Source organism: Ranitomeya variabilis, chromosome 6, assembly GCF_051348905.1.
Source record: "Ranitomeya variabilis isolate aRanVar5 chromosome 6, aRanVar5.hap1, whole genome shotgun sequence".
Taxonomy (NCBI): Eukaryota; Metazoa; Chordata; class Amphibia; order Anura; family Dendrobatidae; genus Ranitomeya; species Ranitomeya variabilis.
In genome coordinates, this window is record NC_135237.1 from 278,805,369 (window position 1) to 278,832,000 (window position 26,632).

At 43.0% G+C, this 26,632-nt stretch overlaps 1 protein-coding gene across 1 annotated transcript in view; it reads right to left on the bottom strand.

The window, feature by feature from the left end:
* The window catches only part of GABBR2 (gamma-aminobutyric acid type B receptor subunit 2), a 1,202,616-nt gene that overhangs the window by 671,025 nt on the left and 504,959 nt on the right, over positions 1-26,632 (bottom strand). Inside the window, exon 4 of the mRNA XM_077269688.1 lies at positions 1,151-1,252. Coding sequence (XP_077125803.1) covers positions 1,151-1,252 — 102 coding nt within the window. The remainder of the gene's footprint in view (positions 1-1,150; positions 1,253-26,632) is intronic.

Below are 26,632 nucleotides of genomic sequence, written 5' to 3' on the forward strand. Positions count from 1 at the left end.
CTACATAGCGGCGATTATCAGATTGCTGCTATGCAACAGAAATGCAGGGGTGCTATGAGCGCCGTCCACAGGGTGGCGCTCACAGCTAGCCGGGATCAGTAACCATAGAGGTTTCAAAGACCTCTATGGTTACCATTCTGATGCATCGCTGACCCCCGATCATGTGACGGGGGTTGGCGATGCGCTCATTTCCGGCCGGATGGCCGGAAGCACCGGTTAAATGCCGCTGTCAGCGTTTGACAGCGGCATTTAACTAGTTAATAGCGACGGGTGAATCGTGATTTCACCCTCCGCTATTGCGGGCACATGTCAGCTGTTCAAAACAGCTGACATGTCCCGGCTTTGATGCGGGCTCACCGCCGGAGCCCTGCATCAAAGCGGGGTATCTGACCTCGTACGTACTATCCCGTCCGAGGTCAGAAAGGAGAGATAAAATCCCAGTATCCCAATGTATTATTACCCCTTTATAAATCACTGGTGAGGCCACATCTAGAATATGGGATCCAGTTTTAGGCTCCACATTTTAAAAAGGATATTCAGAAGTTAGAGTCAGTTCAAAGGAGGGCAACTAGATTATTACGATGGAAGGCCTGTCATATGAGGAGTTGCTGGACTTGTTTAGCTTAGAAAAGTTGGGCTTGTTTAGCTTAGAAAAAAGGCACCTCAGAGGGGATCTCATTTATATGTATAAATATATGAATGGTCAGTACAAGGGACTGGTACATGAATTACTCCTTCCAAAGACCATACTAAAGGCCCAGGCGCACTCATTACAGGTGGAAAAAAAAGGAGGTTCCAGTAGCTAAATAGCAAAGGGTTCTTTACAGTTAGAGCAGTCAGACTGTGGAATGCCCTTCCACAAGAGGTAGTAATGGCAGACATTACAACAGCTTTAAAAAAAGGCTGGATGATTTCCTCGATACACATAACATTGTGGGTTATAGTTAATATAGAGATTATGTATAATTAGTAGAGAAAGGTTGAACTTGATAGACCTAGTTCTTTTATATAAATACACATTCTCAAAGTGAAACAGTAAAATCAGAAAATAAAATATAAATAACATTAAATAATCTAAACTGTTTCTTCTAAAAATTGCACTGAATGTATATATTACATACAATTTTATGTATATCTATGTATACAATACCTTGAGTTTTTTCACACTGATGCAGGGATCATTGGAAAAACTCTCAGTGTCCGCAATTTGTATATCGGAGTCTTCCAGTTCACCTGTCAAGTCATTTCTCACCTGTCAGGAAATAAAAAAGAGGCTAAATGGATAAATTGGCAGTGTTTATTTGCTAGCAGATGGACTACACAGCTTTACCTTGATAAAGTACATAGATATAGTATGATTAATGTCTTTATTTTCCACTTTTTTACAGGACCCTAAAACAATTCATTGAGCTCATCACAGGCAGGAGACAATTTAGCATAATAAAATGAAGCTGCCGAGCAAAAAACATTGGATCTGTGTAATGCAGATGATTGATTTTTACATTTTTCCAGACCTTCTTCAAGCAACCTGTTAAAATTTATGGGCGCAATTTATTAATGGTAATTACAAAATGTATGCATAGTGTCACTAATTGTTAGAAAGCCACGGGTGGCCTTCAATTAATCTTATGGCAAATGGCCAACATAATCAAGCTTTTTCTAGGATTCTAAAGAGGTCATGCTGAACGTGGTGGCCAGTGCTGCCTTTCTGAGGATATTACCATTTTAATGACTTTTAAAATACTCCTTAAAATGTAATGAGACTGAGCAGTTACAATATCCTTCTATTAACATGATATTCAGTACTATAATATATGATAATAATAGTATTAACTAATATTAGGACTGTGGAAAGTAGAAGAAAAGATGGACACTGCTCAAACGAAACAAAAGACATTAGACGTTGCATAAAGTGAAACTTAGGGCAACATTTATGATTATTTAAATGGAAAGACGAGGGTCATGTGATATACCAACACCATTAGTAATATTCTTCTAGTACTCAAATGCACTAAAAGTCCTAAACACCAATAAGAACTACTGCTATATGTTACTTGAGAATGGAGAAGATGTTGCCAAAATCCACTCTTGGCTTCTGCTTGACGCGTGATGGCACTTCCCAGATTGGCGTGTCATCAGTGCTGTATAAAGGAAACTGATTCACTGGTCCATTTCAAAAGCTAAGCCAGCTTTCTACCATGCATCTATCCATCACTTGTGATATAGAGGGGAACTTGTTCGGCTATTGAAATCAGCCATTTAGTCTGCCCCCCTTTATACACAGTATTGCTAAAAGTGTTGACACAGGCAATGCTGACCTGCATCTAGAAAAAAACAGGGCCAGACTAGACTGAATCTCTACAGACTGGAGAACTTTTGATTGAATTGCATGAGTAATTTGTATCATTTTCTGTTTTATATGCATTTATTGATATTTTTTCAATAACCCTTTTAAGCTTTAACATGCCAGTTAAGAATGATTTGGGTATGTTGTCATAAGTAGGGTTGAGCAGAAAGATTTTCAGGATCCTGGTACTGCGTAGTCCATGGTGGGGGAGCAGGTTTTCACCTCTTACAACCTGCAACATCTTCAGAACCACTTCTGATTAGTAGGCTCCTACAGCATAATGCAAGCTGCCCCGGCGCATAGTAGTGGCTCGTAGTGTTCTTGTCCGGTGGTCACAGACCACCAACATGATCGGTTGTCCAGCATCTTTAGGATAGGTCATCAATATCAGATCCAACACCCAACACCCCAACCAATCAGCTGTTGTCAACTTTTGCAGCAGTTAGATGTAGACATTTGAATGCAGATGAATATCATATTTTCATTGTAGTTGCTGCTTGCGAGAACTGCACATCAGCTCCTATTCAAGAGTCACTATGATGAATTTAGCTCCACTTCTGACTGCCTGGTCTAGTTTTACAATTTCCACATTTATAGCAGACCCTTTGTGCCCCTTTAAATCTGCTCATTTATGCTTTGAAAATATTAAAGAGATGAAATATACGGTATATCTCATATGCAGATCTTCATTCCAGATTTCTGGACAAGAAAACTTGCAGAGTATTAATGTAGCAGAAACATGGAAATGATTTTTAGGAAATCTCATCCATATGCTGCAAAGAAAAATCCATGTGGAAATTGACCCATGATAAGGATTTCCAATCCTGCTGAGAATTGTTTCTGATGATTTTCACTCTAGATATCTGCTACATATTAATCTGCATAAATGTTAAATTCTGTGTGCATAATATGCAGACTTTACTATGGATTTTGAGGCAATTGATTTTTTTCCAGCCCTATTATGATAGTGTATTTTTACAAACTATAGATTACATTTCTACATTTTTCTTAAGTGGATCCTGAAAATATTAGCAAACTAGGTAAATCTGGATTAAGCATGGCACTGTTTTGGAAGCTTTCTAAGGCTAGGTTCACATCGCGTTAGGGCATGCCGCTTAATGGATCAGTTTCTAAGCGGCACTAATGCGATGGAACGGATCCGTTAATGTGCCCATAGACTTCCATTAGCGTAACGGATCCTAACACATGTCAAAATCGGCATGCATTAGCAATGGTCCGTTATTTTGTGATGCACCTTCGAATGCGCGTTTTCTACCGCGTTTTCGGGTCCGTTACGGCAAACGCACAGCGAACGGACGCGTTCACTGTGCATACAACTGTATTGCTAATGCAGGCCAACGCAATGCAACCATGAGTAAATGCAATCGCAAAAATACAGGAAATTTGGGGCTCATCGTTAGCGCATCCGTTTAACGGATCTGTTAAACGAATTGCCGTAACGCGATGTGAACCTAGCCAAATCCAGAAGAATGTTCTGCAATGCTTTGATTTTTGGTGCCAGATCAAATAGTAGGCAATAGGTTAAAACTAAACTCTCATTTAAAGTGGTTGTGCATTTTTAGAAATAATGAACATGGGCAAAGGCAAAAATTTGCAAAATAAGCATTACTTACCTGCAGACTACAGTACTACCTCTCCATTGCTTCCCCATAGTCTATATTTAAAGGGCTGCAGTGATGAAGTTCCATCTACAACATGTGACCACTGCAGGCAATTATTACCATCAGCAGTCTTGTGCCCTCTACATTACTGTCACTGGCAAAACTTGAGCCAGAAATTGGCTGCAGCAGCAGGTATTGCAGATAGGACATCACATTGGTGGCCCTGTAAATAAGACAGGCAGGTAGCAATGGAGAGGTAAAGTTGGAGAGGCTGGGGTGTCTATAGACAAGTAATTTATCACATTTATTTAAAGGACAACCATTTTAACACCTTCACCACCTTGGGGTTTTTCATTTTTGAGTTTCTGTTTTTTGCTCCCTTTCTTCCCTGAGCCATACATTTGTTATTTTTCTGTCAATATGGCCATGTGAGGGCTGTTTTTTGCAGGACTAGTTGTACTTTTGAATGACACCATTGGTTTTGCTATATAGTGTACTGGAAAACAGGGAAAAAATTCCAAGGGCGGTGAAATTGCAAAAGAAGTGCAATTCCAGAACTGTTTTTTGTTTGTATTTTTTTACAATGTTCACTAAATGCTAAAACAAACCTACCAATATGATTCTCCAGCTCATTACGAGTTCATAGATACCAAACATGTAAAGGTTCTTTTTTATTTAATTGGTTAAAAAAATCCAAAGTTTCTCAAAAACCCTTAGCGTCTCCATTTTTCGTGATCTGGGGCTGGGTCCTTAAGCCCCAGCTTATTTCTTGCGCGCCAAGCTGAAGTTTTTATTTATACAATTTTGGTATAGATACAATCTTTTGATCTCCAATTATTGCATTTTAATGTAATGTTGTGGGGACAAAAAAAGCGTAATTCTGGCATTTTGATTTTTTTATCATCATGTTGTTTACTGATCGGATTAATTCTTTTTATTTGTTGATAGAATGGGTGATTCTGAACGCGGAGATACCAAATATGTATTATATTATTTTGAATGGGGCAAATGGGGGGTGATTTGAACATTTAAATTTTTTATTTTTTTAAATTGTTTTTACATTTTTTTTTTACTTTACACTTGCTTCAATAGTCTCCATGCAATAGTCTCCATCTGATCGCTTGGGCTACGCAGAAATGCATACTTGCTATGAGCACCGACCGCTGGGTGGCGCTCATAGCTATCAGGCAATGACAACCAGAGGGGTCTCCTGCAGACCCCGGGTTGTCATGCCAACCAATCAGCGACCTGCGGTCATGTGACATAGGCACTGATGAGCGGAATTAGTGATGCGCTTCCGGTGCGAGCATGTTAAATGCCTCTTTCAGAGATTGACAGCGGTATTTAACATGTTAACAGCCACAGGTGGATCGCAATTCCACCTGTGGCTGTTAGGGGCATTTGTCAACTGATGAAATCAGCAGACTTGTGCCGGATAAGTTGCGGGCTCAGCGCTGAAGCCCACAACAAACAGGGGGAGACAACCTTATTAGTAACTATACGTCTAAGGTGGTAAATGGGTTAATGCCTTTCAATTTTTTTTTTACTTAATAATCCCACAGCTAAAAGTAAAAAGTTTAATAATAGAATAATGTAATAATGAGATGTATGCTGTCAGAAGCACTAGTCTTTTATTTTAATAAAACAAGCAAATCTTTTGTAATGGTCCCATATGGTTCAAAGTAGTAACATAATGAGGGTAAGATCACTGAGTAGCTTTGGTTAGCAAGAGAAATTTCAGTTTTACTTGTCAGAATTTCCCACATTAAATCAAAGAGAAGCCAAATAATGGGTTTTAAGATTTTCCTGCACATTTAAAATTGACAAAGACAAATGACATTGAAGCTGGAAAAAATCTTCCAAATTGAGTTTCATCACTCATATCCACCCGCCTGATTTCAACTGGAGCTGATTCAGTAATTGTTGCTGTGTTACCAAGTCAACTACAGTTAGAACAGCTTATATTATATTACTGGATTATTACATCATTTGCTTTAATATGAAATATTAAAACATTCACCGTAAATGATCTATAAGATTGGACAACTGAGAGATAAGCTAATAGAAGGATGTGATAAACTCTGCATGCCAAGAAATCTCTTCTTTATGACAAAAATGCCTAAATTGAATCAATACACAGCTGACATTTCATTAATATACTGGTCAGTTTTGGTAAGTAAAATACAGAATTCTAGACTATTCATATAGTTAAATATTTATGCAACTTAAAGGGCCCAATTCATTCAGTTTGGAGCTTCATATGCCAGTCTTAATGAAGGGCATGTATCAGCTTGATGCGCCTAATTCATTAAGAGGTACACGCCACTTAATTCAGCACATGTTTTCAGTGGCATGCATTTCACCAGAAATATTACTCCATATTACTGGAGTAGCATTTCTGGCCTAAGCTAAGACACACCTTTAGGTACATTATTCAGGTGGGCTTATACCTCTGGTGCTTCATATAATCTCCTGACCAGGTTTTGAGCACATAACTGGGTTATTTTCATGCAGAGAAACCTTAAGCTGTTGCACAGTTTACAAATCATCCACTCACTTTAAAGATGGGGGCATCTGATTCATGCTGCTCAAACAAAAAGGTGTTTCAGAGAAAGTATACTTTGAAGATTCAACTGGGGGAGGCTCTGGAATAGTCTCATCTTTGGCTATGGTCCCTGGCCGGCTCTTCCCAGCATTGCTATATATATGAGAGTGACAGGTCTCTCACTATGCAATCGTGCAGCCAAACTTTGATTCCTGCTGTCATTGGTTTGAGCAGCATGAGTCAGCTGACAGGTTTCCTTTAACCTCTTAACGTCCAATGACGGGCATAGCCCGTCATGGCCGGGTCTCAGCTCCCACACCAGGATGGACTGTGTCTGTCATGCATTTAAACTATCACTGTGTGTAAACACGCAATGACAGTTCAGTGCTGACAGCTGTATGTGACGGCTGAGAGGCACGGGAAGAGGTGCAGGGACCCATGCTGTCAGTCCCCGCACTCACATGATCATGATCACGCAGGAGATACTGAAATATCAGCATCTCTGCCTGAGCTCCTGCCAGTGGCCGAGCCTCTGCACTAACAGCCAGGAGTGGTGTCAATGCTGCCCCTGACTGTTAACCCCCTAAATGCTGCGATTGAGCGCGAAAGCAACATTCAGGAGGGAGGCAGAGGGATGGGAGCTTCCCCTGTCTTCAGGGTTTTGACGACTTCCTTGTCAGAAGCTTTCAGTATAAGTATAATGCAGTGCAATGCTAGTGCATTGCAATGCATTATACCTGCAAGCAATGTAAAAAAGTGAAAGTCCCATAAAGGGACTAGGTAAAAAGGTAAAAAAAAAAGTAAAATATGTAAAAAAAAAAAATAAATTGTACAACATAATAATGATAATAATAATAAAAATTCCACTAATAAAGACACATTTTTATGCAAAAAAATTAAGTATGCTTTATCATTATACGGCTTGGAGAAAGTGGAATAAAATGCGATCAAAAAGATGAATTTAAATAAAAATAGTATCACTGAAAATACCATCTTATCCCACAAAAGACAATCCACCACAGAGCTCCATCAGCTGAAAAATAAAAAACTTATAGCTCTCAGAATAAAGCAATGCAAAAATAATTATTTTTTCTATACAAGCTTTTGTTGTGCAAAAGTGCCAAATCATAAAGAACGATGTAAATGTAGTAAAAAAAAATCCTGAATAGCTGGTTTTTGTTCATTCTGCATTCACAAAAATTGGAATAGAAAGCGGTTAAAAGATGTCATGTAACTGAAAATGGTATCAATAAAAATGTCAACTCATCCCACAAAAAACAAGCCCTCACAACATGACTATGTCAGCTGAAATATGGAAAAATTATAGCTCTCAAAATATGGCGATGCAAAAACTTCTTACAAAAAAGTGTCTTTTAGAATGTGACAGCAGCCAAACATAAACAGCCGATATAGATCTGGTATCACTGTAATTGCACCAACCTGAAGAATAAAGTCGCCTAATCACTTCTAGCACACGAGGAACAGCATAAAAAAATAAATAAAACCAATTCTTTACATGCTGTTGATTTTTTCATTCTGCCTCCCAAAGATCGCAGTGAAGCTCGGCGCTCATTTATCCTGCACTCTGTGTTGAGCGCTTACATTGGGGTTTCCATGTAAATCTCTGAAATACGTGATTCAGACAGAACCCTCGACAAAAGATTCACTATAATGAGGCAGATGGAGACACTGTGGAGACACTGTGGACGCCATAGGACTCATGATCTGGCGGAGTCTGTCTTATTAGGCGTGCATAAAAATGCCACCATAGTTTTGTGCAACCTCTGAAAGGAAGGACAATGCTGAACAGAGGCCAGAAAGAGTCCAGAGTAAGCAGCACACACTGTACTAATTGTATATGTCACTGACAAAATACAGTGCCTTGCAAAAGTATTCTGCCACCTGGAACTTTTCAACCGTTTCCCACATATCACGCTTCAAACATAAAGATACCAAATGTACATTTTAGGTGAAGAATTAACAACAAGTGGAACACAATTGTGAAGTTGAATGAAATTTATTGGTTATTTTAAATTTTTGTGGAAATTCAAAACTGAAAAGTGGGGCCTGCAATATTATTAGGCCCCATTACTTTCAGTGCAGCAAACTCACTCCAGAAGTTCATTGTGGATCTCTGAATGATCCAATGTTGTCCTAAATGCCTAACGACGATAAATATAATCCACCTGTGTGTAATCAAGTCTCCGTACAATGCCAAACTATATGTTTGGCGTAAAGGCAACACAGCTCATCACCCTGAACACACCATCCCCACTGTCAAACATGGTGGTGGCAGCATCATGGTTTGGGCCTGCTTTTCTTCAGCAAGGACAAGGAAGATGGTTAAAATTGATGGGAAGATGGATGGGGCCAAATAGAGGACCATTCTTAAAGAAAACCTGTTGAAGTCTGCAAAAGACCTGAGACTGTTACGGAGATTTGTCTTCCAACAAGACAATAATCCCAAACATAAAGCAAAATCAACAATGGAATGGTTCACAAATAAACTTATCCAGGTGTTAGAATGGCCAAGTCAAAGTCCAGACCTCAATCCAATCGAGAATCTGTGGAAAGAGCTGGAAACTGCTGTTCACAAAAGATCTCCATCAAACCTCACTGAGCTCGAGCTGTTTGCCAAGGAAGAATGGGCAAGAATTTCAGTCTCTCGATGTACAAAACTGATAGAGACATACCTCAAGTGACTTGCAGCTGTAATCGCAGCAAAAGGTGGCGCAATAAAGTATTAAGTTAAAGGGGCCGAATAATATTGCACGCCCCACTTTTTAGTTTTTGAATTTCCACAAAAATTTAAATAACCAATAAATTTGATTCAATTTCACAATTGTGTTTCACTTGTTGCTGATTCTTCACCAAAAATTTACATTTGGTATCTTTATTTTTGAATCATGATATGTGGGGAAAGGTTGAAAAGTTCCAGGGGGCCGAATACTTTTGCAAGGCACTGTATATACCTATAAAGAGAAAAATCAGACAAACTGAACATTTTAAAGTGGTCTCTTAATTTTTGCTCTGGCAAAAAATAAGAGACCACTGCAAAATGGTCAGTTTGTCTGATTTTTCTCTTTATAGGTATATTTTGGAGTAAAATGTAAATAGTTCTTTTAGTCTACAAACTTCTGACAATAAATATAAATTTTGGGTTTTTTTTTTTCAGAAAAGGAGAAATGGTCAACATAAAAAAACCCAGTGCTTTCAGACTTCAAATAATGCAAAGAAAACAAGTTCATAATCATTTAGAAACAAAAATACTAATGTTTTAACTCAGGGAGAGTTCAGAAACTTTCAAAATGTAGTATACAACTATTTTGACATAACTATCTAAAGTTACACCTCATCTCTTCTAAGGGATCTATTTAAAGGGAACCTGTCACCACTTTTCCATCCTACCAACTAAAAATATCATTTTATTCAGTGTCTGCTATGCATTTCCTAAATACTTATGTAACCCCCTGAACCCCATGTATCACTCTTAAAAAACTTTATTTTTCTCTCGCAATGTATGCTAATAGGGTCCGTCCGGTTGGATGGGCGTGACTTCAGTTCACTCACTCCACCCCTCTCCTCAGTTGCTGGACGCAGTCCTTTACGTGGATGATGCAGATCACTGTGAGATATCGCATCTGTGCAGTCAAATGGTTTCTCGCGCGAGCACAGTATGTTATGCCCAACTGCGGGCAAAACCAAAAAGCAGGCGCGAGAAACCATTTGAGGGCACAGGCGCGATATCTCACAGCGATCTGCATCATCCATATCAAGGGCAGCATGCAACAGCCGAGGAGAGGGGTGGAGTGAGTGAACAGAAGCCACGCCCATCGGACCGGATGGACCCTATTAGCATACATCGCGGGAGAAATATAAAAGGTTTCTATGGGTGATACATGGGGAGTCAGGGAATGATATTTTTAGCTGGTAGGACAGGAAAGTGGTGACAGGTTCCCTTTAATAATGTATGCAGTTTGTACTGTGAAATCTCGTGATGGATTTGCTTCAATGTGTCAATACTACTTTCTTTGCACCTGCTCAGTTTTGATACTTCTCCCCTGGGGTCTAAGGCTGCTATGGACTAATAATTTGATTGAATAATCAATACTGAATCCCAGCCATCACTTCTGAACAATTTTATCCATCTGCTGGAAGTATTGGAATTTTACTTCTGAAAACACATTTTGCTTAAATGTTAATAATGCCAATAACTTGCATCATACCATGACGGTGCCTAAAATATAGAAGTCTATTTTCCATTATCTGAAACATTCTATTTCATTATCTTTGAACAGCAGGTAGACAAAGAATTTGCTTCCTCTTACCATATGGTTCCACTATGCGGTAAAGAAAACCTGGATTATTTACTTTACAAATATTCTGTAGCTTTTCCTAAAAAAAAATAATTATGAATAAAATGTGATGTGTAATATACTACTATATATAAAGTATTGCACACAGACTGCTCGTTTCCCTTCTATTTCCATTACTATCTGAAAATATCTAATGTAATTACTAATGTTGTTCATGATTAGTGGAAAGACAGTGAGCTGAATTAAAAAGTTAGCAATTCACAGGGATGGCTTAAAGTGATTACATTTGAAGAGGATTGCCTGATAATCAGTCTGTTGGCAGTGTAATGGACTGATATGCATCTGTCAGGCTCCACAACCTTACTCGGTTTCTTCAGTGTTTAACCTATTTAAAAAGGTTAGCACATAGCGGAGAGGAAATGAAAGATGAATAATGACACTCGACCAGACGTGGAAATGGTAAATAATGCAGAGATGTCATTGCAGCGGGTTTATGAAATGGCCCTGTAGTCTCAAAGTACATTGTACGACACATTAGGTACATGAAAAGAGACAAGTGAATGTATATATATTTATATCCTCAAACATTTTTCCCCATTGTTTCAAATGCTAAGTAAAGTAGACACAAAAGAAATAATGTCTTACAGTGCAATATCCATATAACGTATGACTATTGTGAGTGCTATGCTTCTTATTGTTCTTCTTCATAATCCGCTCAAACAAATGCCAAGTGGCAACATGATTATAATGAGACAGTAGAAGTGGCCTTAGTAACACGTGGCAGATGTATGAAAGATTATATTTTGGTTTCTGGACTCTCTTCAATTTTGCTTCATTCAATTTAAGAAAAGGACACATGACTAAGGGTATGCTTTCACGGTCCATATCGGCAGCACTTTGGACGCAGCTCCGTCCAAAGTGCTGCCAGTTTTTGTACACTCGGTGATTCCGCATTTTTTCATTGAACCATACATTGGACGGTGATACTTATCTTGCGGAGACTGAGGATTTCTGCAAGATAAATAGACATGCTGCTATCTAGAAAGACGCCCTGCATGTCCGGTTACGCAGGGAAGCCACAGGCGTCCCTGCACGCATAGTGGAGATAGGATTTCATAAAATCCCATCCACTATGCTGTAACATCTGGCCACTGCGGATACTGACCATGGAAACATACCCTAAGGCCTGAAAATAAGGTGAGAAAATATAAATTTACAAATGATACCACTCTACAATGGTTTCTTTATGATGTATCTCATTTTTCGCTCCCCTCCTTCCCAGAGCCATAACGTTTTTAGTTTTCTGTGAATATGGCCATGTGAGGGCTTGTTTTTTGTGGGACAAGTTGCACTTTTGAAAGACATCATTGGTTTTAGCATGTCATGTACTAGAAAACGGGAAAAAAATTCCAAGTGTGGTGAAGTTGCCAAAAAATTGCAATCCCACACTTGTCTTTTGTTTGGCTTTTTTGCTAGGTTCAATAAATGCTAAAACTGACCATCCATTTTGATTCTGCAGGTCATTACAAGTTCATAGACACCAAATATGTCTAGGTTATATTTATCTAAGTGGTAAAAAAAATTCCAAACTTTGCTAAAAAAAAATAAAAATTGTGCAATATTCCAATACCCATACCGTCTCCATTTTTCGTGATCTGGGGTCAGGTGAGGGCTTATTTTTTGTGTGCCGAGCTGACATATCTTTTATGATACCACTTTGATGCAGATACGTTCTTTTGATTGCCCGTTATTGCATTTTAATGCAATGTCTCGGCGACCAAAAAAACGTAATTCTGGCATTTCTAATTTTTTTCTCGCTACGCTGTTTAGCGATCAGGTTAATGCTTTTTTTATTGATAGATCAGGCGATTCTGAACGTGGCGATACCAAATATGTGTAGGTTTGATTTTGTATTGTTTTATTTTGAATGGGGCGAAAGGGGGATGATTTAAACTTTTATTTTTTTTATTTTTTTCATATTTTTTTAAAGTTTTTCATTTTACTTTTGCCATGCTTCAATAGCCTCCATGGGAGGCTAGAAGCTGGCATAGCCTGATTGGCTCTGCTACGTAGCAGTGATCATCAGATCGTTCCTATGTAGCTGAATTACAGGCTTGCTATGGGCGCTGACCACAGGATGGCGCTCACAGCAAGCCAGCATCAGCAACCATCTCAAGGAGACCTCTGGTTGCTATGCCGATGCATCACTGACCCCCCGATCATGTGACAGGGGTCGGCGATGCGCTCATTTCCGGCCCGATGGCCGGAAGCGCCGGTTAAATGCCGCTGTCAGCGTTTGACACTGGCATTTAACTAGTTAATAGCGGCGAGTGAATCGTGATTTCACCCGCCGCTATTGCGGGCACATGTCAACTGTTCAAAACAACTGACATGACCCGGCTTTGATGCAGGCTCACCGCTGCAGCCCGCATCAAAGCGGGGGTACCGACCTCTGCAGTAATAGTACGGCGGAGGTCGGTAACTGGTTTACGGAAAACAAAACAAACAAAATTCAGCAGAGTCCTTTTCCTCTGCAGGACCCACCTGCAGACACCTGGCAATGTCCTCCACTCATCCTGGAGCCACGTGGGAGTGTTTCCTCTCCCAACACACCACACTGACTGTCTCTCAGGTACAGGTATTTAACCAGGACCATGTGATGATCATATGATCGTGACATCACTGCAGGTCCTGCTAGTATACATGCCGGTGTCAGCTCTGCAAGAGCGGATATGGTGAGCAACCTCCCTCCCACACTATGGGTACTCACATAAAACCAGCCCATTGTAACTTTAACATTAACCCTCTCAGCACTTAGCGTGCTGAAGCAAAAACAATCTGGTTCTGCATCACTGACTGTAGTATATGAAGGGACAGGTATCTCACTGAGTCACTGTCCCAATGACTCTGTTACAACATACAACACGCTGAGGTCTCCCAGGATGGTATTGATCTCCTCTTGATCTCTGTAACACAAACAAAGCTATAGTAAAATATAAGTGACCTCAGCATAACTTAGTTAAAGAAAACAGATCATTACTAAGGATGAGCAAGCACTAAACTGCTCAAGTGCTTTTCTCTTGAATCGAGCAGGTCGGACACTGGGACGGACTTGACTCAAGTAACGAGTATAATGGAAGTCAAAAAGAAACGCAAGCATTTCTCTGGCAGATCCTCCCAGGATGGATTGGGGGCAGGAAAATAGTTGAAATGGATGGAAACAGCATGGGGAATTTGCCTGGATGCTTCTCTGACTCCCAGGTCACTGCTGGGAACTATGATGTCATAATATTATGCCACTTTTACGGACTGAAAATAAAACATCCAGAAGGTAAAATGGATTTTACAGCAAAAACAATGTTAGGAAAAATGATTTCCTATATAATATCTTGTATATAAGGAAACATTAAAAAAAGAAAAAAAAACCTCCTCCTATGGCTATGTTCACACATAGCATTTTTGCTGTGTGTTTGCACTTTCTCATTGCTTTCAATGGTAAAAAAAAACATTCACCAGTAAATGTAATTTTAAGATTTTACTATCCTATCTGGCATGTGGTGTGTGTGATATGGTGAGACACTTCTTGTTAAATTTATGAAAGAGGGACTCAGAAACACACAAAGTCTATGCAGAGAATGCAAGAACTGCCAGAAATTAGAAGGAAAAGGTTATCCTATACACCCTGTATTAGACATAGGAGGGCCTCTTACACATTCTATTAAAATTGTTAGGCAGTGGGACTCCTATAGTCATAAAGACTATGCACTAACTGCAAGGGCTGCCAAAAATTTGAAGAATGGACTCCAATATACTCTAAAAGACATGTAGAGGAGGGCCTCAGAATAAATTTTGGTAGAATTTTAAAAAGAATGGGACTCCTACACTGGTAAAACCTATGCACTAAGTACAAAGTCTAGCAAAAATGTAAAGGAGTGATTGCAATACACTCTGGAAGACACAAAGAGCATGGCCTCAGATTATAGTTTGGTAGAATATTAAAAACAGTGGGGCTACTACACTGGTAAAGCCTATCCAGAAAGTGCAAGGTCTAGCAAAAATTAAAGGGGAGGATTGCAATAAGCCCTGGAAGACAGATAGAGGATGGTCTCAGAAGAAATTTTCGTAGAATTTTAAAAACAGTGGGATTACTACACTGGTAAAGCCTATGCACTAAGTGCAAGGTCTAACAAAAATGTAAAGGAGGGATTGTAATATGTCATGCTGCTGCAATGCAGGTAGGTGCAGGCTTCACTAGATGGCAGTAGAGAGGGAGAAGGTCTGCACCAAAACAGATCTAAACTGCAGTGAAACAGCGAGGCTACCACAGGTGACCTCAGAATAGTCCAAACAAGCAGGGTCAAATCCTAGACAGTAGTGCAGTACCAAAGGAAAAAGCAAACACGAGGTATAAGACAAGCCAGGGGTCAGTAACAGTCAGGAGATAAGACGAAATGACAGAAACAAGTCAGGATTAGTGTTGAGCGATACCGTCCGATACTTGAAAGTATCGGTATCGGAAAGTATCGGCCGATACCGGCAAAGTATCGGATCCAATCCGATACCGATACCCGATACCAATACAAGTCAATGGGACTCAAGTATCGGACGGTATTCCTGATGGTTCCCAGGGTCTGAAGGAGAGGAAACTCTCCTTCAGACCCTGGGATCCATATAAATGTGTAAAATAAAGAATTAAAATAAAAAATATTGCTATACTCACCTGTCCGACGCAGCCTGGACCTCAGCGAGGGAACCGGCAGCGTTGTTTGTTTAAAATTCGCGCTTTTACTTGGTTACGTGAAGTCCCGGCTTGTGATTGGTCAGGGCGGCCATGTTGCCAGGACGCGGACCAATCACAGCAAGCCGTGACGAAATTACGTCACGGCTTGCTGTGATTGGTCCGCGTCCCGGCAACATGGCCGCCATTAACCAATCACAAGCCGTGACGTCACGGGAGGCTGGACACGCGCGCTTTTTAAAATACGCGCATGTCCAGCCTCCCGTGACGTCACGGCTTGTGATTGGTTAATGGCGGCCATGTTGCCGGGACGCGGACCAATCACAGCAAGCCGTGACGTAATTTCATCACGGCTTGCTGTGATTGGTCCGCGTCCCGGCAACATGGCGCCGTGACCAATCATAAGCCGGGACGTCACTGGAGGCTGGACACGCGCGCTTTTTAAAATACGCGCATGTCCAGCCTCCCGTGACGTCACGGCTTGTGATTGGTTAATGGCGGCCATGTTGCCGGGACGCGGACCAATCACAGCAAGCCGTGACGTAATTTCGTCACGGCTTGCTGTGATTGGTCCGCGTCCCGGCAACATGGCCGCCCTGACCAATCACAAGCCGGGACTTCACGTAACCAAGTAAAAGCGCGAAATTTAAACAAACGCCGCTGCCGGTTCCCTCGCTGAGGTCCAGGCTGCGTCGGAGAGGTGAGTATAGCAATATTTTTTATTTTAATTCTCTCTTTTACACATTATTACATTAATGTTGTTGCGATACCCGATACCCGATACCACAAAAGTATCGGATCTCGGTATCGGAAATTCCGATACAGCAAATATCGGCCGATACCCGATACTTGCAGTATCGGAATGCTCAACACTAGTCAGGATACAAGCCAAGTAAAGCCAGGAAGTCTGCACACTAAAGGGAAACACTGAGTCAAGACGGGAACAGGGGAAAACAGAGACACGGGTTCATACAGCAAACGCAGCAGGACAAAACAGAGCAATCATATTCAGCTTACAGCAGCACTAGGCAGAAACTGTAACTGACATGATCTTCAGGAAACAGTGGGGCTAAATAGCAAACCTGAGACCAGACTGAGGGTGAGAAAAGTTAACCCCTGACATGATCAGACTGGGAAAAGAGAAGACAGGACTCAAAACCCGGTCCTGATCATGACACAATACACACTGAATGTAGAGGATGGACTCAGAATAAACTTTTTTGAAAATGTTAAAAAGATTGTACAAACAGCCTGAATTTGTTCAAGAATTCATGGAAAGCAGCTATCATGCTATGGATTGTGGAAGAGAATAGTGTGACCAGACGGAGCACCTATTTCCATCAGATGATACTGAAATGAGACAAGAAACAGAACAATATGGCAAAAAGCAAGAACTTCACTTGAATGCAAATAAAGCTGTTGATGTGCTGAATAAAGGTCATGTGGAAAGTGGAGATCTTACCACCATTGCTGTGTTAAAAATTGAAGAAACACCCCAAAACAACGACGGGATGGAGAAGGCAGCATTTACTGTAGCTAATTAGTGAAGACCAGAGAGGCAGAGCAGTTCAGTTGGAAAGTGACTGGCAGTGGCAACCCAACAGTGGACTGCCCCGGAAGAGAAATACCTACGTGTGCAGGAAGTACATGGTGAGTCACTGTCCGTGGCCATATTCTCAGAGACTCATATCCAGAGAGAGAATTTAAAACGTGTAGGACTCTTTCACTGGTAAAGCCTATGGACTAAGTGCAAGGCCTGGAAAAAATTAAAATACACCCTGAAAAATACAAATAGGAGGGCCCGAGAAAATATTTTTTCCCCATTGTTAAAGGAGTGGAACTCTTAGAGTGGTAAGTCGTATGCACTATGTGCAAAGGCGTCTAAAAATTAGGAGGCACTACAATACACCCTTGATGATATACAGAGGATGGTTTCAGAAACCATTTTTTTAACCATTTGGAAGGAGAGGGACTCCTAGACTGGTACAGATTATGCACAAAGTGCAAGGGCTGGAAAAAAATTACCTCTGAGTGATATACATATACAATGCCATGTAAAATGTTGGGCACCCCTGGTCAAAATTACTGTTATTGTTAACAGTTAAACAAGTTGAGATGAAATTATCTCTAAAAGACCTAAAGTTAAAGATGACACATTTCCTTTTTATTATAGGCAAAAAAATAAATATATATTTTCATCTTTTACATTTTAAAAATTACAAAAAGGAAAATGGGCCTATGCTAAAGTTTGGGCACCCTGCATGGTTAGCACCTAGTAGCGCCCCCTTTTGCAAGCCCCTTTCACAGCTTGTAAACACTTTTTGGTAGCCAGCCAAGTGTCTTTCAATTCTTGTTTGAGGGATTTTCATCCATTTTTCCTAAGAAAATTCTTCTAGTTCTGTGAGGTTTCTGGGTCATTTTGTATGCACTGCTATTTTGAGGTCTAGTCACAGATTTTCAATGATGTTCTGATTAGGGGACTGTGAAAGCCATTGCAAAATCCCTTAGGCATCACTATCCATTTGTAGAAGCCATCCTTTTTTTAACCTCAGCTTTTTTACAGATGGTGTTTGCACCAAGAATTTATTGAAATTTCTTTGAATCCATTCTTCACTCTACCCCCACACCTTTCCCCCGCACCATTAGCTGCAACACAACCCCAAAGCATGATTGATCCACCCCCACGCTTAATGGTTGGCAAGAGGTTCTTTTCCTGAAATTATGTGTTCCTTTTTCTCCACACATACCTTTGATCATTGTGGCCAAAGAGATCTACTTTTAACCTCATCAGTCCACAGGACTTGTTTCCAAAATGCACCAGGCTTGTTTAGATGTTCTTTTGCACACTCCTGAAGCTGAATTTTATGTTGAGGATGCAGCAGAGGTTTTCTTCTGATTTTCCGTTTTTCCGTGTTTGTTTTTCGCTCCCCTCCTTCCCAGAGACATAACTTTTTATTTTTCCGTCAATATGGACATGTGAGGGCTTATTTTTTGTGGGACGAGTTTTATATTTGAATGACATAATTGGTTTTACTGTGTCTTGAACTAGAAAACGGGAAAAAAATTCCAAGTGCGGTGAAATTGCAAAAAAAGTGAAATCCCACAATTGTTTTTTGTTTGGCTATTTTGCTAGGTTCACTAAATGCTAAAACTGACCTGCCATTTTGATTCTCCAGGTCATTATGAGTTCATAGACATCAAACATGTATAGGTTCTTTTTTATCTAAGTGGTGAAAAAAAATTCCAAACTTTGCTTAAAAAAAAAAAATGTGCCATTTTCCGATAACCGTAGCGTCTCCATTTTTTGTGATCTAGGGTCGGGTGAGGGCTTATTTTTTGCGTGCCAAGCTGACATTTTTAATGATGCAGATACTTTCTTTTGATCACCCATTATTGCATTTTAATGAAATGTCGAGGCGACCAAGAAAACTTACCGTATTTTTCTGACCATAAGACGCACTTTTTTTCCTCCAAATTTGGGAGGAAAGTGTGGGTGCGTCTTATGGTACGGATGTAGCATGTGGGGAGGGGGGCAGCAGCGAGTGGGGTCACAATGATATCCCACTTCAGGAGGCAGAAAAATGTCCCCACTGCCTGGAATCAGCGCTAGGGAAACCATGTGGTCCAGATGATTAATTGCAGTGAATATTCATTAGCTACTCCCCGCCCACCTATCAGCTGAGTGGTGAGCCAGGAGCAGCAAATGAATGCTGCACTTAAGCAGTGACACACATGGTTTCCCCAGTGCTGATTCCTGCAGCAGCTGGGGAGATCCATGTGTCCAGGGGAGGAGGAGATCGCTGCCTACCTTCCTGGGCTGGAGCTGAGTGCTGTGCAGTGTGCACAAGGAGGACCTGTGATGATGTCAGAAGTGGGCGGGCTGGAGCATCACATGGCAGCACAGAGCCCTCCCTCTTCTTGACATCATCACAGGTCCTTCAGACTCCAACACTAGAATCTGCAGGCTTCCATTACCTGTGCTGTGGAGAGGCAACAAGAGGGAGGGCTCTGTGTGTGCAGTCATGGGATGCTTTTACCTCACCACAGGCTGGCTGCCACAATTAAGAGGTTAGTCTTTCCAAAACACAATAGAGCACTCTGCCACTCCTTTAGTGAACTATAACTCCCAGCATGTCATAGGATCTGCAGGACATGCTGGGAGTTATAGTTCTCCCATGAAATTTTAAAGCAGCACTCCAGTGTTATTTTGCAGTGCTGGAGTGGTGCTTTCAATATAAGCCCTGTGCCCCCATTCTTATACTCACCCTCCAGCATCTTCATATAGTACTTCACAGACACCACACTGGTCCCGCAGCTTCCAACATAATAACATACTATTATATATAATAACAACACATATAATAGTATGTTATTAAATATTTTACCACATTTTTTTGCTTCAAATATTTTTTTCCCTATTTTCCACCTCTAAAACCTGGGTGCGCCTTATAGTCCGGTGCGTCTTATAGTCTGAAAAATACGGTAATTCGGGCGTTTCAAATTTTTTTCTCGCTACGTTTTTTAGCGATCAGGTTAATCCCTTTTTTTATTGATAGATCGGGCGATTCTGAATGCGGCGATACCAAATATGTGTATATTTGATTTTTTTATTGTTTTAATGGGGCAAAAGGGGGGGGGGATTTAACCCCTTTCTGTCATTAGACGTACTATTCCGTCCATGTGGGGTGGGCCCTACTTCCCAAGGACGGAATAGTACGTCATGCCCTTTAATGCGACACTGCGACTTAAGTCGCAGTGATCGCATTAAAATTCCGACGCCATCTTACCTGGAGGAAGATGGTGTCGGCATCCTAAGGCCTGTCGCCGCCCCCCCGGCCTCCCGATCGCTGTGATTGGCTGCTCAATTCTGAGCAGCCAATCGCAGCCTTTCTCATTGTTTCAGCCAATCAATTTGGCTGAAACAGTGAGGTCCCAGGCTAGGATCGAGTACCGATGTACTCGATCCTAGGCCGGTGCCTGGCAACGCCAGGCATCGGCTAAAACCCCCCGGATTGGCGCGATCGACGATCACATCGATCGCGCCAATCGCAGGGCACAGCGGCGGTGTTACCGCGCTGTGCCCTGCCTGTACATGCGCGCTCTGCAGCTCCGGAGCCCCTGCCATGGCTCCGGATCCCCTTCCACTCTGATTGGCGCGATCGATGTGATCGTCGATCGCGCCAATCACATGTGATCGTCGATCGCGGCCTTTCTCTCACGCGCTCCACAGCCCCCTCTGCGCCAATCACATATGATCGTCGATCGCGCCCTGCCTCTCACGAGCTCCACAGCCCCCTCTGCCCTGGCTCCTGTTCCGGATCCTCCAGCTCTGATTGGCGCGATCGACGATCACATCGATCGCGCCAATCAGAGCTGGAGGACACAGCAGCGGTGTGATCGCGCTGTGCCCTGATGGTGACCTGCCGGTCACCTGCCGGTCACCTGCTGGTGACCTGCCGGTGACCTGCCTATGATCGGAGCTGTGAGCTCCGATCATAGGCCGGTGCCTAGCAACACCGGCGTCACCAGGGCCCTCTCTGATTGGTGGGATCGATGTGATCATCGATCCCACCAATCACAGGTCACAGCAGCGGTGTGACCGCTCTGTGACCTGTCTCACCTGCCCCTGACCTGTGTAACTGCTCTGAAGGAATCCTCACACTTGGTGAGGATTCCTTCAGAGCGGTCACGCTTGAGAGATCCCCTCCTGTGCTGAGACTTGTGGTGCCACAGTAGCCTGTGACACCACAATTCTTGCGAAAGAAAGAAGAGAGAAGAAAGAAGAGAGAAGAAAGAAGAGAGACTACAAACCGTAAGTGTTGATACCCCGATCCCGGCCCGATCTCTCTTCATCCCCCCCTCCATCCCCCCTTGCCCCATCCCCCCCTCATCCCCCCTTGCCCCATCCCCCCCGCCCCACCTTGCGCCGTATCTGTGCCCAAATTTAGCAGCCGCCGAGCGTTGATTGGTGACGCAGTTCACCTATCAACACTCGTGCTCGCTTTTTTTCACCCCCTTAGCGCCGTCGAGCGTTGATTGGTGACGCAGTTCACCTATCAACACTCGTGCTCACTTTTTTTTACCCCATCCCCGTGCGCTCCCCCAGCCGCTGCGTCTAATCTCTGCCTTCCCTTTTTTTTTTCCCCCCATCCCCGTGCGCTCCCACAGCCACTGCGTCTAATCCGTGCCTTTCCTTTTTTTTTTCCCAGCCCCTTGCACTCCCCCAGCTGCCGCGTCTAATCCGTGCCTTTTCTTTTTTTTCTTTTTCCCCAGCCCCTTGCGCTCCCCCAGCCGCTGCGTCTAATCCGTGCCTTTTCTTTTTTTTTTTTTCCCCATCCCCTTGCGCTCCCCAAGCCGCCGCGTCTAATCTCTGCCTTCCCTTTTCTTTTTTTTCCCCATCCCCTTGCGCTCCCCAAGCCGCCGCGTCTAATCTCTGCCTTCCCTTTTCTTTTTTTTTTTTTCCCCATCCCCTTGCGCTCCCCCAGCCGCTGCGTCTAATCCGTGCCTTCTTTTTTTTTTTTTTCCCCATCCCCTTGCGCTCCCCAAGCCGCCGCGTCTAATCTCTGCCTTCCCTTTTCTTTTTTTTTTTTTCCCCATCCCCTTGCGCTCCCCCAGCCGCTGCGTCTAATCCGTGCCTTTTCTTTTTTTTTTTTCCCCATCCCCTTGCGCTCCCCAAGTCGCCGCGTCTAATCTCTGCCTTCCCTTTTCTTTTTTTTTTTTTCCCCATCCCCTTGCGCTCCCCAAGCCGCCGCGTCTAATCTCTGCCTTCCCTTTTCTTTTTTTTTTTTTTCCCCATTTCCTTGCGCTCCCCCAGCCGCTGCGTCTAATCCGTGCCTTCTTTTTTTTTTTTTTCCCCATCCCCTTGCGCTCCCCAAGCCGCCGCGTCTAATCTCTGCCTTCCCTTTTCTTTTTTTTTTTTTCCCCATCCCCTTGCGCTCCCCCAGCCGCTGCGTCTAATCCGTGCCTTTTCTTTTTTTTTTTTCCCCATCCCCTTGCGCTCCCCAAGCCGCCGCGTCTAATCTCTGCCTTCCCTTTTCTTTTTTTTTTTCCCCCATCCCCTTGCGCTCCCCAAGCCGCCGCGTCTAATCTCTGCCTTCCCTTTTCTTTTTTTTTTTTTCCCCATCCCCTTGCGCTCCCCCAGCCGCTGCGTCTAATCCGTGCCTTTTCTTTTTTTTTTTTCCCCATCCCCTTGCGCTCCCCAAGCCGCCGCGTCTAATCTCCGCCTTCCCTTTTGACATCCCCATTCGCACACCCAGCAGCCGCCGAACTCTGATAAGTGACACGGTTCACTTATCAGAGCTCTCGTGCCTGGCTTTTTTTCCACATCCCCGTTCGCACACCCAGCAGGCGCCGAAATTTGATAAGTGACGCGGTTCACTTATCAGAGCTAGGGCCTGCTGTTTTAGACTTTTCCTTTCACAGGTATTTTTTTTCTCCCCATTTGCTTTTTTTTTTCCTTTAGCTTTTTCTTTTCAGAATAGTTTGCACCAAACACTATCCCCCCACACGTACACATAGTACCAATAAAGTACACAAAAGCACCATACTCACACAAAAAAATGTCCCGCTCGTCCCGTTCGTCCCAACAGCGCTATTCAGCGGAGGAGGCATATGCTTTCCTTGCCTCCGACACTGATAGCGAGGGAGAGGATCCCACTTTTCTTTATTTTTCTGATTCTTCCTCATCCTCTTCCTCATCCTCTTCCTCATCCTCTTCCTCATCCTCTTCCTCATCCTCTTCCCCCTCCTCATCTTCCTCCTCCGGCCCTGCGGAACCGCCACGCAGACGCCGCAGGACAGAAGCAGTGCCCATCATTCATGAAGATGAAGATGAGGCAGGGCCCACTCCTGAAGATGAACCAGCGCGCCCCTCTTCGGACCCCGTATGGACCTCGCCCCCCGAAAATTACGAGCCACTGATTCCTGATTTTGTGGCAGAATCAGGAATCAGGTTTGACACCACCGGCCTCACAGAAATAGACTTTTTCAAAGTCTTTTTCTCTGAGGATTTTGTTAACCTCATGGTGGAGCAAACTAATTTGTACGCTCGTCAATTTTTGGAGCAAAACACTGGTTCATCATATTCTAACTGGTCTCCTGTAGACGCAGTTGAAATGATGCAGTTTTGGGGCCTGATGCTTCATATGGGGCTCCTGAAGAAGCCAGAAATTCGGCAATATTGGAGCGTTGATATTTTATACAACACTCCAGTGTTCCGAATGGTCATGGCCCGAACGCGTTTTGAGGTCATCCACAAATTCCTGCATTATTCCGATAATGCACAGTGTCCCGCACGAGATGACCCCAACTTTGACCGTCTGTTCAAAGTTCGTCCGGTCATCGAACACTTCAACAAAAAGTTTGGTGAAGTGTACGTGCCCAAAAGGGACATCTGCGTGGATGAGTCCTTGGTACATTTTAAGGGGCGGCTCAGATTCCGTCAATACCTGCCCAGCAAGAGGGCCAGGTACGGAATCAAACTCTACAAGCTGTGTGAGAGTACCTCAGGGTACACCTACAGCTTTAGAGTCTACGAAGGGAAGGACACCAGGATTGAACCGCCTGAGTGTCCCCCTGTCATGGGCGTGAGTGGGAAAATAGTGTGGGATTTGGTGCACCCACTGTTGGATAAAGGTTATCACCTCTACACTGATAACTTTTATACCAGCGTCCCACTCTACAAATCCCTCTCTGCGCGAGGTACCGCAGCCTGCGGTACTGTCCGCAAAAATCAGAGAGGCCTCCCAAAGACGCTACTTGGGCAGATGCTCAGAAAAGGTGAGAGCAGAGCCCAATGTAGCGACCACCTGCTGGTGGTCAAGTACAAGGACAAGAGGGATGTCCTTCTCTTGACCACCATACACGGTGATGGCAGTGCCCTCAGCACTGTACGGGGTACCTCTACACAGGTCAGCAAACCTGACTGTGTACAGGGGTACAACAAAAACATGGGGGGCGTTGATCTCTCTGATCAACTCCTCCAACCGTACAGTGCTCTGAGAAAGGCCAAGGTGTGGTACAAAAAGCTGTCCGTGTACATCGTACAAATGGCAATGCTAAACGCTTTCCTGCTGTCACGATGTGCACGCCACACCGATACGTCGTACCTTCAGTTCCAGGAGGTAGTGGTTAAGGCCCTGATATTTGGCACGAGGGAAGGAGCGGGCCCCAGTACTTCCGGAACTGAAGGTGCTCGTATCGTACCAGGTCAGCATTTTCCGGGGGAGGTCCCGCAAACTGCAAAAAGAGGTAAGTCGCAAAAAAGGTGCCGAGTGTGTTACAAAAGGGGAATACGCAAGGACACCATTTATCAATGCGACACCTGCCCTGAAAAACCTGGCCTGTGTATGAAGGATTGCTTCAAATTGTACCACACCTCCATGCACTACTAATTTACTTTACAGGAAACAGTAGATTAGTTCCAAAAGGGGGCACATCTATGTAAGTTCATTGGGGGTCTAGTTTACAAAATGTCACTTGTGGGTTTTTTTTTTACTGTTTGGGCACATCAGGGGCTCTGCAAACGGAAGATGACGCCTGCAGACCATTCCATCAAAGTCTGCTTTCCAAAACGTCACCACATCCCTTCCGAAGCCCGACGTGTGCCCAAACAGTATTTTTTCCCACATGTGGGGTATCCGCTTTCTCAGGACAAATTGGACAACAACTTTTGGGGTCCAATTTCTCTTGTTACACTTGGGAAAATTAAAAATTGGGGACTAAATGTTCATTTTTGTAAGAAAAAATAGGATTTTTTATTTTCACGCCCGGGCATTATAAATTTAAGTGAAACACTTGGGGGTTCCAAATTCTCACCACACACCTAGATAAGTTCCCAATTAGGTCTAGTTTCCAAAATGGGGTCATTTGTGGGGGATTTCTACTGTTCAGGCACATCAGGGGCTCTGCAAACAGAACATGATGCCCGCAGACCATTCCATCAAAGTCTGCTTTTCAAAACGTCACTACTTCCCTTCCGAGCCCTGAAGTGTACCCAAACAGTATTTTTTCCCACATGTGGGGTATCAGCGTTCTCAGGACAAATTGGACAACAACTGTTGGGGTCCAATTTCTCTTGCTACCCTTGAGAAAATAAAAAATTGGGGACTAAACGATCATGTTTGTGGAAAAAATAGGATTTTTTTTTTTCACGCCCGGGCGTTATAAACATTTGTGAAGCACTTGGGGGATAAAAGTGCTCACAACACATCTAGATAAGTTCCTTAGGGGGTCTAGTTTCCAAAATGGGGTCACTTGAGGGGGTTTTCCACTGTTTAGGCACATCAGGGGCTCGCCAAACGCGACATGGCGTCCGATCTCAATTCCAGCCAATTTTAGATTGAAAATGTCAAATGGTGCTCCTTTCCTTCTGAGCCCTGCCATGCGCCCAAACAGTGGTTTACCCCCACATATGGGGTATCAGCGTACTCAGGACAAATTGGACAACAACTTTTGGGGTCCAATTTCTCTTGCTACCCTTGAGAAAATAAAAAATTGGGGACTAAACGATCATGTTTGTGGAAAAAATAGGATTTTTTTTTTTCACGCCCGGGCGTTATAAACATTTGTGAAGCACTTGGGGGATAAAAGTGCTCACAACACATCTAGATAAGTTCCTTAGGGGGTCTAGTTTCCAAAATGGGGTCACTTGAGGGGGTTTTCCACTGTTTAGGCACATCAGGGGCTCGCCAAACGCGACATGGCGTCCGATCTCAATTCCAGCCAATTTTAGATTGAAAATGTCAAATGGTGCTCCTTTCCTTCTGAGCCCTGCCATGCGCCCAAACAGTGGTTTACCCCCACATATGGGGTATCAGCGTACTCAGGACAAATTGGACAACAACTTTTGGGGTCCAATTTCTCTTGCTACCCTTGAGAAAATAAAAAATTGGGGACTAAACGATCATGTTTGTGGAAAAAATAGGATTTTTTTTTTCACGCCCGGGCGTTATAAACATTTGTGAAGCACTTGGGGGATAAAAGTGCTCACAACACATCTAGATAAGTTCCTTAGGGGGTCTAGTTTCCAAAATGGGGTCACTTGTGGGGGGTTTCCACTGTTTA